This window comes from Meriones unguiculatus, chromosome 11 (assembly GCF_030254825.1).
Source record: "Meriones unguiculatus strain TT.TT164.6M chromosome 11, Bangor_MerUng_6.1, whole genome shotgun sequence".
NCBI classification, from domain to species: Eukaryota; Metazoa; Chordata; class Mammalia; order Rodentia; family Muridae; genus Meriones; species Meriones unguiculatus.
The window spans coordinates 357709-371480 of NC_083359.1; the positions used below are offsets into that span (position 1 = coordinate 357709).

A 13772-nucleotide genomic window follows, 5' to 3' on the forward strand; every position below is an offset into this window, starting at 1 on the left:
GGGGATACTGATAGGAGAAACACAGTGAGAGTAGTTGGGTAGTGAGCACCACTAGTTGAGTAGATGGGAGGTTAAGGTGATGAACTAAAAGAAAGCACCCTTAGAACAAGAAGGGCCAATCTTTAAATTGGGTCTGGACTTTTGGGGAGCTCATCAGACCAGCTATCAGGAGACAGGAGGCACATGGCCAGCCTAGAGCTTGCCTCCAGTTTAGGGTCCATAATGCATAGACCTAGAACCAAAGGGACACTTGGCCCTGCTGTGGCAGGCATGTGGGGTGCGTGGGTGGGGGTGGCGATGGGCAGTGGTGTCAGTGGGTAATGTGGGCATTCCCTGGTAGAGCAATGGAACCCTGTCTCAGATCTAAGGTGAGGAACTGGGCAGGGCGGGGCAGTCGTCTGAGGGATGGCTCTAAAGCCAAGGTGGAATAACGCTTGGTGTCTGAGTGCAGATGAAGTGTTCCCTAGCAGGGGCTCCCTCGGCCTTTCTCCCTCTTCACCAGCTTTGTGTTTCAGTGCTTCATCAAAATCACTGCTGCCTACGGCTCCACGAAAGACATCTCTGTCTACAGCGTGCTGGGCCTCCCTGCCTCCCAGATCTTCATTGTGGGCCGGCCCACCAAGAAGTACCAATCCCAGTGCCAGGTGCGTGTCAGGTGGGTGGGTGGGGGACGGGGCAGCTTCAGTTACTTGCTTGTCCCGTCATTGGCTCATTCGTTCATCTCTGTTGAGCAAGTCTTGGTCCATGCCCCCTGCTGGACGTAGGGGAGAATCCAAGTGGAGGCAGATGTAATGGCATCTAGGGAAAGAGAAAACAATGACTTGTATATAGCACACCAGGTGCCATTCTGAACGACAGAATGATGGGGCTCTGGAGATGAGCCGCAAACTTAGACTCCAGGGCAAAGCTGGCTTCGGGCGAAGGGAGTGGGGTGGGGACTAAGAACAGTCAGGTAAAGAGAGCCCGGGGTGTGGTAGAGCGCAAGAGGTGCCCGGTGGCCCACGGGAATCCTGGAACGGTAATGAGCCTCTCTGCTACTCCATTTGCGGTCCTGGAGAAGCTGCAGCGTCTCTCGGGGATGTCCTAGGGAAGTGCGATGTCGGGGGCAGGGTCGGTGCGAGCCTGACGCTTGTTCCCTCCACAGTTCTTGAGTGAAGGCTACGCTGCACACCTGGCGGCACTGGAGTCTAGCCACCGGTCTCGCCCTAAGAAGAACAACTCGCGCATGATCCTGCGCAAGGGCAGCTTCGGGCTACACGCGCAGCCGGAGTTTCTGCGCAAGCGCAACCACCTGCGCAGGACCATGTCGGTGCAGCAGCCCGACCCACCGGCCACCAACCCCAAGCCCGAGCGGGCGCAGAGCCAGCCCGAGTCCGACAAGGACCACGAGCGGCCGCTGCCCGCGCTCAGTTGGGCGCGTGGGCCCCCCAAGTTCGAGTCGGTGCCCTGAGGGGTGGGCGGTGCTCAGAACAGTGGGCGCAGCTAGGCGTCCCGCAGGGACGGAAAGGGTTGCCTTCTCCCCGACACAGGCATTTTCCTGCTTTTTCCCTCCCGTGTCTGTCCAGCAGTGTCCGACCAGAGCAGGGAGGGACCTTGCCCTGACATTGGGGAGCTCTCTGGGCTGCGATGGGGTGAATTCCGGGGTATCTCGGTGAAGCCGCCGCCGCCTCACAACGCCTGTGCCCACAAGCTGGAGTCAGGGGTAATGTGTGCGTGTGTGACCCTGGGGCCAAGCCTGCCTGTGCCCAATGTTTGGGTAAAGTCGACCATCTTTCTGAGTCCCGAGGTTTCTGTAGCCGCACTAGGCAGGCTCTAACAAGAGAAGACCCCAGCGCAAGAGAGGTTGCAGGCAGAGCAACTTGACTGTCTTTAGAGGAGTGAGCGGCATTTGTACCTGCCCTCCTTGAGACATCCGGGCCACCACTTTGGGGCTGGCCGTCTCATGACACAGAGAGATCACTTTATGGGAGAGGATATTCCCTGGGTCCAATATATGTATGTGGAGTCTGTCCACAACCCTGGGGACCGGGCCTGGTGCTGACTGTCCGTCTTGCAGCTGTCCTTTGTCCTCCTTGTTCTCAGTATCCTTATTCTCCTGTGGCCCTTGAGGACAGTCCTCTTCCTTGAGTCTTGCCTTGTGTGGACTCAGGTCCCAGGTGGTCTGGCTGTGTGCCCTTGAGTCTGTAGCATACCTACTCTGGGCCCTGCCTTTTTTCTGTAAGTAAGAGGGGGGCTCCTGGCTGAGATGGGTACTAGGTTTGAATCCTAGGCTGTCCAGCGTTTCCTGCTCTCTGGGGATTTTCAGGATGTCCAGTGGGCTTCCTCCTCATCCCATCCACTCCCTGTCCTGGGAGAGGGCCTGAATGGGAGCCCAGCACCTCAGAGAAGGGAAGCCACTACTTCATGGGGAGCAAGCTAGTTTGTGTTGCATGGAGGGAAACAGAAACTGCTTCCCTTCACCAACAAAAGGGGACAACATGGCTGCCCCTTCCGAAGCTCTGCTCAGACTATTTCCCTTTAGGTTTCTGGAACACACAGAGCTGAAATCTTGGGTTCTGGAGGTTCATGGTATATTGGCTCAAACTGTTGTATTCTCTTCCTCTCCCTGGTTTGGTTTGAGCCTGGAACCTCCTCTAGGTTAGGCAGACCCTTTAGGGTGGTGGCAGGTGTGGGGTTATCCTTGCTGCCAAGCCCTCCACCTTGGCGCAGGCCTCCCCTTGCTCCTTGGCTCAGGCTGATACCTGTTGCATGGCTGCCTGGGTGTCTTGGAGCCCTCTGGGCTGCCACTGAGGCCAGGGCCAAATATCTGTGTACACAGCAGGCACCTGTCAGCCCAGTGTTGCTTCTGCCCAATGTCTACCTCTTGCAGCTCCCGTGCAGCCCGCAGTGGCTGCTGATGGGAGTGACTGGCACCATGTTGTGAGTTGCCCAGAAGACTGGGTGTCTCACTGGGGCTGGAGGGGGTGTGGGTTCCCAATACCCACCTGCTCTTTCTACTCAAAGGTCTTCTCCAGCCTGCCAGCTCCTGTTCCCTCTGCCCATCCTGTCTCATCTGCCAGCTCTCCCACTGCATTATTAGCACTGCACTTGGCAAATCAAACCCAGCACTGCCAGGGGGGCTGCAGAGAGGCAAGGAAGTATGGGACCAGCTTCAGCTTCCACTGTCCCACCTCCTAAAAGTTCATAGCTGGCCCCTGCCCCATCATTCTTGCCTATCTTTTTGGCACCAGCTCATGTGGCATAGCCACCTCAATCCCAGTCCTTTCCTCTACTGAGCTTGGGCAGACCTGATTGATTCTCTCACAAGCCCTTCATCTCCTTGCAGCAGGAGCCAGAGTCTAACTTTCAAATTATAAATGTTTAGCCTCTTCCTTTCCTGAGAGCCCCAGCCTATATGTGAGTGGGGAGCCCCCAGGGAGTCTGGAGCCAGTGACAGAGCTCTGTGGGTCAGAGCCAGACAGAGGCCCCACCCCTCTTTTGCTAAAGCCCCACATTGGGGCTTGGATGACCCCTTTTGTGAGATGGCGCTAGTATACAGGTGTTGTGAACACCACCCTAGGAGCTACGGCTGGCATGTGTGAAGTATGCGCTCGCTCTGAGAACACCTCAGTACTTCTTCCTGGCAACTTCTCCTGCGCTTTCTACTAGTGCTTTGTTCAGTTAAGTCAGAGGCAAAAGGAACTGATTCCTAGTGTTCTCCAGAGAGGGGTGCTGTTGCCTCCTCCAGTAGCTCTGTGACACCCTCCCCTCCTTCCAGCTGTTTTTTAGAGACTCTAGCTCCTGGTGTGCCTGCTCTCCAGCTGCTGGAAACATGTTCCTGCTTGACCAAAGTTCCCATATCTGAGTGGCATGTTTGTTTTCCCCATGTGGTGGCTGTCCCGACCTGGTTGAGGGATGCCTGACACCTTCCCTTATCCCTTCTCCTGTTGTGGGTTGCTGGAGTCTGCTCCTCCAGCCTCATGCCCCACCCCCACCCCAAAGACTGACCCCTCCCTGAAACACCACAAAATGTTTTTAAAAAGTAAATTATTTTCATGCATTCAGACGAACAGCCTTCCTGCCTGGGTGCTGGGCTATAACAAATACATCTGAACCCCAGTATTTCTGAGATTACTGGGGTAGTCCTCTGAAGGAGGGGAGGCTGTATCTAATGGTTTTTAAACTGTACTTTGGGCCCTTTGCAGCCCAGAGCTCTGCCCCTGAAGTGTCCTGAAGACAAAACATGGCACCCATCTTTTAATTGAAGACTGGACCCTGCCAGACTGGTGCACCCAACCAGGTCTGGAGAAGGTGCCACTTTTGCAGACATACTCCCCAATCAGCTCAGGTGAAGCCCCACCCGGGAGGGGTGCCCTGACTGTAGGAGCCTTGCAGTTGACCCCGCCTTAAACAACCAACTTTCCAGTGGAACCCCTGGGGTTCCATTCCAAGTGCTCTGGAAAAAAATTAAAAAAAAAAAAAATCCCCTTCTCTTTTCTCCTGGGCTTGGGAGGAATTTCTTAAATACCCAGTTAAACATTTAGTACAAGTAGCAAGGCCCTGCTGAGTTCTGATCTTGCTAGGAAACTAACAGTGAGGTTGAGAAGAAAATCAGTTTGATTCCACCCTCTGGGGGCAAGGAAGAGGTGGGGGACACTGAGGAGCCGCAGGCCATAGGAGAGTGGCCAGCATGGGACATGCCCTCTCAGACCCAGACCCACTGTCCTTTTCTTTGTTTACTCAGTGGTGGCGGCCGGTCTGACCTTGTCTGCGATCTGCCTGTCCCTGTGTGTAACTTCTAGTACTCTCTGTGATGGATGGTTCTGTGGTAGAAAAGGCTTATTATAGTCCTCATGGCTGCCTTGTACAAAATCTGTTAGAAAAGAAAATGTAAAAATACTATTTCTAACAAGACAAAAACAGCATAATGGAGTTAAAAGATTTTTACAATTGGTCTTGATTTTGATGTGAGCTGTTTTTAACTCTAAAACATTGTCACTTAAATAAAACCTTATTTGCCTTTAAGATGTGCTTTGTTTTGGACTAAGTCAAAAAGCTTTTTCTTTTACTCTGGTTCCCTCTGAGAGAAGGACAGGAGCAGAGGGGACTGGAGGAGAGGGGCACAAAGCTGAGCTCCAAACCTATGGCTGTGTTACTCAGTGTGGTGTCAGAATATAAATATATATATAATTCCAAGCATCAAAAGCATTATGAAAAAGCAATGTGATCTAGGAAAGTGACACAATGGTATCTTTTTAATAAAATGACACAGCAGATTTCTTAAATAATTTACAAAGGACAGAAACTGCTCTTGAATGGTGCTCCCACACCGAGCTTATACACAGGCTTCATGAGCCTAGGTCTGCACAGTCTCAAAATTATCTTCTCTCTTCCTGGTGGTGGGGAGGAGCAGGGGTAAAAGTGGGATGACTCCTGCAGGGCCTTGGTCCTAGTTACAAGGCTCAGAACGATCTAGCATCTTCTGGTACATTCCTAATATGGATGGGCAGCTATGAGGCTGGAGACCAGGATGAGCGTGCCAAAGTCCAAGAGTCCCCTGGGGGAACATGGGCGATTCCCATCACCTCTTCAACATCTTCCTAAATCACTCTCAGGCTGTGGCCAGTGCCTACTAATGGGCTCAGATATGGCTGAAGTAGTTTTCTAGAACCCATGTTAGTCAAGTCCTTGTTAGCAGCATCCTGGTGAATGTTGATGAGCCCATTGCCACCTCCTGCAAGTTCATGGGGTGGGTGTCATGGATATTTTGGTGGCTTGGTGGCTGGACAGAGCATGTCTCCTGTAAGAGAGCTTCTGTTGTGTGTCTTCCAGTTCTCAAGGCAGGGGATGTAGGACGCTATAGCTCTCCTCTCCAAATTGAGAGGCTGGAAGGTGGATTTCAGTCCTTTGAAATCACAGGGAGCTGATGTGATCAGTAACAGTAGCAGCTTTGGCTGAGGAAAGTAGAAGGCTCAGATACACTCCCTCTCTGCTTTGTACCCACCTACCCTGTAACCAGTTTACTAAATCTGTCCAACCTCTTTAGCACTCCTACAAGTGTGCATGCATACTTATATGTAGAGGAGGGGGGGAATGGAGGGAGAGACTGAGAAAGAGGGAGGAGCATTACCTGTAGGATGCTTGCTGTCCTCATTCATGAATAAGAGAGATAGTCATGTCACCACTAGAGACAGAGAAGGGGAGGGGATAGGGACTGATGACCTGGGATGCTTCATGTTCTGAAGGTATCCCAGCACAGATCAGACAAAACCAGAACCTGGATGCATGGTGGGAACATGGCCACAGGGGACATATGACCTAAGAACCCTTTGTGGCCATTATACAAATGGGAGTATAGTTTCCAAATTAGGGTAGATCCAAAGTCAAGGCTCTGTCCCTAGGTTGGAGTCCAGAGCAGATAGACCAGGGACTCCATAGCAACCATGTTGCTTTTGCCAAGTTTATGGGTAGACAGGGTATAGAGGAGCCATGAAGGGTACTGGAGAAAGGAAGCAGGTACCCAGCAACATAGGTTAAGGAGTGGGTGAAGGTGGGAGCCCAAGGCCTGAAGGGTTTAGTGTACCCGTCATCCTCCTCCCAGGAGGCTGACACAGAGGGACAGGGACTGGTCTTGGTCATGTGGCAGGTTGGTGTTGGAACCAGCACCCTCTCTAGAAATACAGTGTAGCTCAAGGGGCCCATGGCCATTTCATCCTGACCCCAGGATGCAGCTCACCTTTCTTCAGCCTTGATGGCTTTGTCCAGCTTTTGGGACAGCTTCTGGAGATGCTGGATTCCAGCTCCCACAGGCTCTAGGTCGCTGTCAGAGTCACTGAACACAAGGAGATATCACAGCAGGGGTTAGCAAGAGCCCTGAGTGGGGCCCAGGTGACCCTGGCGGACTAGGAAAACTTTACTACATCTTTACTTTGGGGTGCGACATGCAAGCATGTGAGGCTGAGCCCTGGGCAATTATTTTGCAGTTCAGTGGGGCTGCTGTTGGTCTTGCATCTGTGCCTCATTCATCAAGATGTCTCCCACTTAGAAGGAAGTGGTACTCATCTCCTATTCCTTTTATAGGTAGGGAAACTGAGGCCCAGAGAGGTTTTTCTCATGTCCTCACTAGCTTTGGGGCAGACTTGGGCCAGAACAAGGATGTGATGGATCAGGGTGTCTTCTCCCCAGGTAGTACCATGGAGACTTATGGGACAGAAAGCGAAATCATGCTAGGCTCAGAGACTACTTGCCTGGGAGAGCAAAGAGGGTCTGTAGAGGAACAGGGGCTCTTCAGGGCAGCCTCCCTCCTTAGCCGCTGATGTCGATGGGAGTGTGGGCCCATCTGGCCAGAGAGGCGAGTGTGCCCCCCAGCTCTGGCATCCCGGCTGGCCCTGCATAGCCGAGTGTTCTTCTGGTTCAGACTGAGGGGCGGGGACCCTCTGTCTTTCTGGGCTCCTCGCTTCCTCCTCACTTTCACTTGTGTTTCCATCAGCCACTTGGTACCACTTTGGCAGGACTCCTGGATCCTCTGTGATGGGTACATGTGAGAAGGTTAGCATAGATAGGACAAAGGTGAGCTACCAACCTCCAGCCATCCCTCCAGTCCAGGGCCGGTCCCACAAACCCAGTCTGCTGTTAGTCTCAAGAGTGACAGTGAGATGTTATTCTCCTGTAAGACCTTCCCAGAGACACACAACAGGGAACAGCAAGAAGATCACTCTACATCTAAGGCCCCAGGCAGAGACTAACTCAGAGTGAGGGAGGCTCAGTTTCCTAGATACTGCCTCATTTGCTATTCTGCTCTGGTCCCATTCCTTCTTTTCCCTCCTCCACAACTCCTTCAATGATAGCTCGGACTATAGCACTTAGTTGTTCTAACGCCTTCTACGGCTCCCTATAATCTACAGGGCTGAGTGCCAGCTCTTGGACCCTTTACATGTGCTGGATCAAACAGTGTGCTAGCCTGTCTTTTCCAGAAGTTGGAGCAAGGCCCAGGTGGCCCTAGAGAGGAGGTCACATTCCACTGTTTCGAGCCATGGATGTGGAAAGCAGCCTTAGAGCTCTTCCAAGTCAGAGCTTGACTTTGGCTAGGAGACCTCTCTGTGAAGTTGCCAGAAGCTTCTGCTCTGGCAACTACACCATTAGAACGTCCAGCAAGGTGCCAAGGAGGCCCAGTCCCCCTTCTCTCCTTGGAGGTCTGCTCATTCTCATAGCTTCTGTCTTTCCCAGGGACATCTGTCCACATCTCCAGCTCCAGGTTAAAAGGCCTATATGGGGTCAGTGAGACAGCTTAGCGGTCAGTGAGACAGCTTCGTGGGCAGAGCTTCTTGCCACCAAACCTGACAGCTCAAGCTTGATTTCCTACCCCTGCACACTGTCCTTTGACCTCCAGATGAGTACCACCACATGAATGCTCCTCCCATAAAGAAATATAGACATTTAAATAACTATTGAAAAGGATATCTTCCTGGAAGCCTCCTGGGCACACTGCTCCCAAACAACACCCCTCAAATCTGCCTTCTGAATGGCTCAGGAAATTGTACCCTTCTGCAAGCCCAGCTCCTCTGCCTTTTCCTACCAAGCAGCTGACAGCCAAGGTATAATAGACTGACTGGGAGACTTTAACAGGGGTTAGCACATGGGATCTCCTCCCCTACTATGTGACTGCTTAGTCTTTACACTGAGGCCTCTTCTCTTCAGCTGCCAGGCTGGACACACACCATCCTATTGGTTCTGTGTCTCCACATAACTCCCCTTTCCCGAGCGATCTTGGAAGAGTCACCTACCCTAGGAAGTCCTTATGCACTAACCCTGCGACTAGGTAGCCATTTCTTGCAATTTCCTATCATCTGATGGAACAGGTCACCTTGCATGGTGAGCACCAGTTTTCTTCCATGACCTTTCTCACTCAACTCACTGGTTTGTTGGGAAGCAACTGGGGTGCGGGGGAAATAACAAGGACCTAATCAAACTCCAAGATCCCACGAGGATAGGAGCTATCAGCTCCAGGGACACCTCTGTAAACAGGCGGCTGGTGGTGTCGTTACCTGGGACATGGCACCCAAGGCGCTTTTGGCTGGACGACTCTGCTGCTCTGCCTCTGGGGTTTCCAGGCGTTTCCAGGAGGGGCCATTTCCGAGGTTGAGGCTGACCGCTCTCAGTGGCAGCCTCCTTTGGAACTGTCTGCACAGGGAGCCCAGGGGACCGGTCTCCAGATGACCCCCAGAAGACCGGGTCACCTCCTTGTCTAGCTGTTCTTCCTTCAGGAGTGACCGTCTGCGCACGGAGGCCGTCATGACCTGCCACTGAGACGCCATGTGCTTGGTCCAGTCTCCTCTGACGGCTGGATCCTGGGGAGGTCAAGAGGTCAACAAAGTACTCCCTGGCGCTATTTCCGGGGCCCTGGGAACTAGGGAAAAGATGAAGTGGAACCTCTTGAGGTAGGCCTGTTGGGCAATTGTGGATGCCAGAAAGATGTTCGTGGGGGCGTCATGGTCAGCAGCTGCCTCAGTTGCAAGGCAGCAATTGTCTGTCTTCCATCCCAGACTCCCTCCCGGAGGCTCAGCGGAGAGGCACAGAGGCCACCGAGCCTCGGCGCTTATACAAGGCACCATCAGCAAGCGGCTCTTTCACAGATTCGAGCTCCTCTCCGGAGCAAACTCTGCCCACCTACCCTCGGATCCGATGGGGCGCTTGCAATCCCCAGACACCCCCTTTGGGTTGCAGGTCCTGTCCAGAGCCCCCTAGCCCGCTTCCCGGTCAAAGATGCCCGTGAGAACCCCTCACCAAGCCCCACGGTGTCCCTGCGCGCTCACCTCCCTGTTTGGTACCCGGGACCCGAAGATAGATACCCGCTCCTTGCCCACCCTGGCCGATTTCAAACTCCGCGAGGCCCCGCCCTGGCCCAGCGCACGCAGCCCATTCGCCCTATCAGCCCTCCGCCTCTGCCGCCCCTGGATTTCGATTGGTCTCTTTCTCTAGCTACAACAAATCGTGCTTTAGGATTGGCCGGACCCACTCCCAAACGTCGTTCGGGCCTGGATCGCCACCGGCCGCTGTCACCGCCCAGCTCCTCCCCTCCCCACATCTTGGCTGCTTGGTTTCCAGCGGTCTCGGCTAGTCCTTCTCAAGCTCAGGCTCTCCCTAGAGACTGCCAGTGAGGGTGCTTTGCGGGATGCTGCGAGGGCCACGCAGGGCACCCTTCCAGACCTTCACCTAACTTGTGTCTCGCGTCCCTTAGTTTTGTCAGAACTTTGGCTGGGGCTGCCAAGCTCTGGGTTCCCTGTGAAGTTTTGTTTCAAATTCCCCGCCTAATCCTCTTCCTTCCCGAGAGATGACCCTGCCCCCGTCTGTTCCTCAAACTCACCGCCAGGCTGGCGCCCGAGGAAGTCTGTCTCAGAGGAGGGGACAGACTGTAGACCACACTTCCCACCCAGTTCCTCTGCTGGTCTTGCCCCAGCCATCTTTCCATCCTCCTTTAGTCTCCTAGCAAGAGAACAAAGCAAAGCAAACAACGAAAACAAGACGACGACGACAACAAAACAGCCTGGATCGCCTTTTCCTATGTTTAAAAGGATTTCACTTTTTTTAATGTGTCTCTGTGTAGATTTGTCTGAGGGGGTGGGGCAGAAAAGGAAGTCAGATCCTCCGGAGCTGGAGTTAGTGGAGGTTGTGAGGCACCCATGTGGGTGCTTAAAAAGAACAACAAACACACCACCAACAAAAAACAGGGCCTCCACGTTAACTCAGGGTGGCCTGTACCTGGCCACACTCCTGGCTCAGCCTCCCCAGCATTGAAATCAAGGGCGTGTGTGTGCCACGCAATGGGGCCTTCTTAACAGATTCTCAAGGAGGCATCACTCCCTCCTCTTCACTTGCCTAAGCCTGGGGGGCAGGACTCCTAGAAACTCTTCAGGCCTCTTCATGATGTGAGGGTTGTCTGGCCCTCTCCTTAAACCTCCGTGTTCACCCCCCAATCCCCCATGTCTCCTCCTTTGTCTCCGTAAACCCATTTTTCCCACAATGCCACACAACTCCATAAGGTAGCTGGGGTATAGGGAGCTTGGCCACATATTTCACTCAGAACGAATGTGCAGTGGAGTGAAAGATCCAACTGCCCTCTCTGCAGGAGCAGGGCCTATGCGACCAGGGCTGACCCCTCACTGTTGCTCCTCAGCCCTCTCACCTCTTTCCCCAGTCTGGATCTCTCCCCTGACTCCTGAAGCCAGGGCTTTCACCTCCTGCTGGCTACTTAAAGCCAAGGGACCCAAGGGGAAGACACTCTGGTCCCCTCCCCCAAGGTCTTCCTAATCTTACCAGTGGGAAATTATGATTTATTAAACTCTGCTAAAAATAAGCTGCAAAGGTCCATGTCTCATTTCCATGGGTCTCAAGTTTAGTGTGTGTGAAGATGAGTATTTCCAGATCAAATCTCCAATAATCAGTCAGAGAACTACATGTTATCTAAACCTGAGACCCAGGGAATGAGCTGGCCAGGCAGAACATGTTTGTATTTATGTGTTTGTAGGCACTTGTCTTTGACTGTGTGTTCGTGATTTTTGTTTTTTTGCACAAGGCATATCATGTTCAAGGCCACTCGTTGAAAGAAACCTGACACAGACACATGTGCAACCCTAAACAAATCTTCATAGAATGCCTTGTGACTGAGTGATTTGCTCCGAGAGGCTTTATCGTGCCCAGTGACAGTGGGTATAGGCTGGGGTTTACAAACTGCTGCTCTCATTTGCTTGTTAACTTTGCCCCTAGCCTCTCCTTCGTGGCAATGTTTACCAGGAATCACAAATGCTTGTTTCTCAACCTGCTTGCATTAGGCCACTTGTGTTTGTGATCATAATCAGGAAATACATGCAATGAATCAGACAGAGGAAGAGAGTGGTTTCTATGAAGACAGAATTCAAAGTGAGGGTATGACTCAATGAAGACGAAACCCTGGGAAATGAATTTCCCAGATGTCGTCTCCTCAGCTCTTGCTGCAGTGCTGGCATGTCAAGGTACCCATAATAATAGCTTATATTTTCTGAGCCCTCCCATGCGTCAGACGTTCAGCTAGGTGCACCGGCATTCTTCCTCATCAGTTTTCATGGCAGCTCTAGAAACTCAGATCTATTTTTATTCTCATTTCTGATGACGAAACTGGAGATTCAGACAGGCGAGATCCTGGGTCTCTGACTCTGAGCCCCGTGTTCCTCTCTTTGGGTCACACATCCTTGTTAAGCAGTTGGAGTGTGTGCGTGCATGCATGCGTGGAAAGCATTCTCAATGCGCACAGCTCTCTACCCTTTTGCCACTTGGAGACGGAACTAGCCAACCAGGTTAATGAAGGGAGGTCTCCATGGCAACGAAAGAAGGCAGAAGAAGTATCTTCTGAATGGGAAGCTGCCCCTTCAGCCTGACGTAGAGAGTGGCTGGGGCAGGGCTCCACACAGGCGCGGTGCTTTGATGAGGGGCAGGTCCAGGGTCTCTTGCTCCACTGGAGGAAGACAATAAATCGAGAAGTACAGTGAGATTCAGCTCTCCATTTTCCTCTTCAGAGGGGGAAGGGAGGGAGAGGAGGGGTCCTCCAGCAGCCCCTCTCCCCCCAAGCTTCCTCTTCAGTCACAAAGCTTTCACCAGTTCTCTCCACACCCAGAATTATCACACCTCACAGGAAAACTGACTTCCAACAGTTACTATGTACAGAATGCCATGGTCACGAAGAGCCAGGGACCATGGGAAGTGGAAGGGGCACCAGATTCTTACCTGGGTTGAAGGTTGGGTTCCTCACATATGTGGCATTCTAGCTGAGGCACTGGGTGTGGGGTGATGTCAGGAACATTGTCCATTCCAGGACTCACTGGAGTAAGGCTGAGAGCAGAGAGCAGGCCTAGGGTGGGAGCCAGGAGCAGAGACTCAGAGTTTAGGGCAGGAGCTTAGACTGAATCTGAACGAGAGTGGGAAGTCAGCTGGATTTGGGGAGAGGAGCAGATGACTGGAATCATATTCCAAAGAGATTTTGGAAAGATGGGAGGCAGTGGTCTAAATAGGTAATGTACTACCCCCACCCGCTGCAGGGAAGCCTGGCCTCTGCAATCTCGTTGCCCCCTTCCTTTGCTGTGTGTGTGTGTTTTTTTATTTTTATTTTTTGACTTTCTACAAAATAAGATTCGGAAACAGTAGCAAAGAGTGAAGCATTGTGAGATGGAGCATGAGGGTCCTTTTCTCCCATTGCTCATCCAAACAGGAAAGAGAAATTGTGTTAGAACAAGCCATTATAAAGCCTTGGACAAGACTACCCTCCAGGTCAGGGGAGGGTACTGCAGGCAGCTCAGAGTCAGTGGTGGGCTCTGGAGTGTGTTCTTTCTCTCTTACTGTGGTCATGGCAGACACTTTGATTTCCCTGCCTGCCCATTCTACTTCCTCAGCAACATGCCCTGTTAGCTGCCGTGTGGCTGGAGAAAGATGCAAGAGGAAAAGGTCTGTACGCCTCTCTGAGACTGGCCCCAAACAGGGGAGCTGGCACTCAGGGAGGACGGTCTAGAATCCCAGGTTGCAGCCTCTTCTTCTGACCAGTTGGCCTAGGTTTGTGGTTCTTTAAGGCAAGGACTTCTAATGGAAATCTAGACTTTTGAGGGTGCTGGATTTCCCCAGAACCCTGGCCTTCCTGGAAAAGGGAGTTGAGGAAGGGTGGATTGGAGGCACTCAAGGCCATGAGGCCATTAACGTTGATGTAGGAAGCTCTGATTGGCTTTTAGCCAGCTACACTGTCTCCCTGTGGCAAGGTAAGTGTTTTCTCTCGG

The 13772-nt window shown here is 52.5% G+C and overlaps 2 protein-coding genes across 8 annotated transcripts in view; one reads left to right on the forward strand and one right to left on the reverse strand.

Annotated features, from left to right (window-relative positions):
* The window catches only part of Pitpnm3 (PITPNM family member 3), an 84742-nt gene extending 79738 nt beyond the window's left edge, over positions 1 to 5004 (forward strand). For 3 of the 4 annotated variants that reach the window (XM_060363358.1, XM_060363357.1, XM_021641655.2), the window contains 2 exons: positions 516 to 644; positions 1145 to 5004. In XM_060363358.1, coding sequence (XP_060219341.1) covers positions 516 to 644; positions 1145 to 1450 — 435 coding nt within the window. In that variant the 3' untranslated portion in view covers positions 1451 to 5004. Of the gene's footprint in view, positions 1 to 502; positions 645 to 1144 lie in introns of all 4 variants that reach the window. The other variant, XM_060363360.1, reaches the window with a different exon arrangement.
* Positions 643 to 9861, reverse strand: Pimreg (PICALM interacting mitotic regulator). Of its 4 annotated transcripts, none has more exons than XM_060363361.1 (6): positions 9792 to 9861; positions 9024 to 9326; positions 7227 to 7504; positions 6716 to 6811; positions 6110 to 6163; positions 662 to 798 (listed from the first exon to the last, which is right to left on the reverse strand). In XM_060363361.1, exons 2-5 carry the CDS (start codon positions 9291 to 9293, stop codon positions 6130 to 6132), a joined length of 678 nt encoding a protein of 225 aa, XP_060219344.1. In that variant the 5' UTR covers positions 9294 to 9326; positions 9792 to 9861; the 3' UTR covers positions 662 to 798; positions 6110 to 6129. The 4 variants fall into 4 exon arrangements, with proteins under 4 accessions (XP_021497332.1, XP_060219344.1, XP_021497333.1 ...); XM_021641658.2 differs by lacking the exon at positions 662 to 798 and adding an exon at positions 5207 to 5933; XM_021641657.2 differs by lacking the exon at positions 6110 to 6163 and having other exon boundaries at positions 643 to 798.
* Positions 9862 to 13772: the final 3911 nt, after the last annotated feature.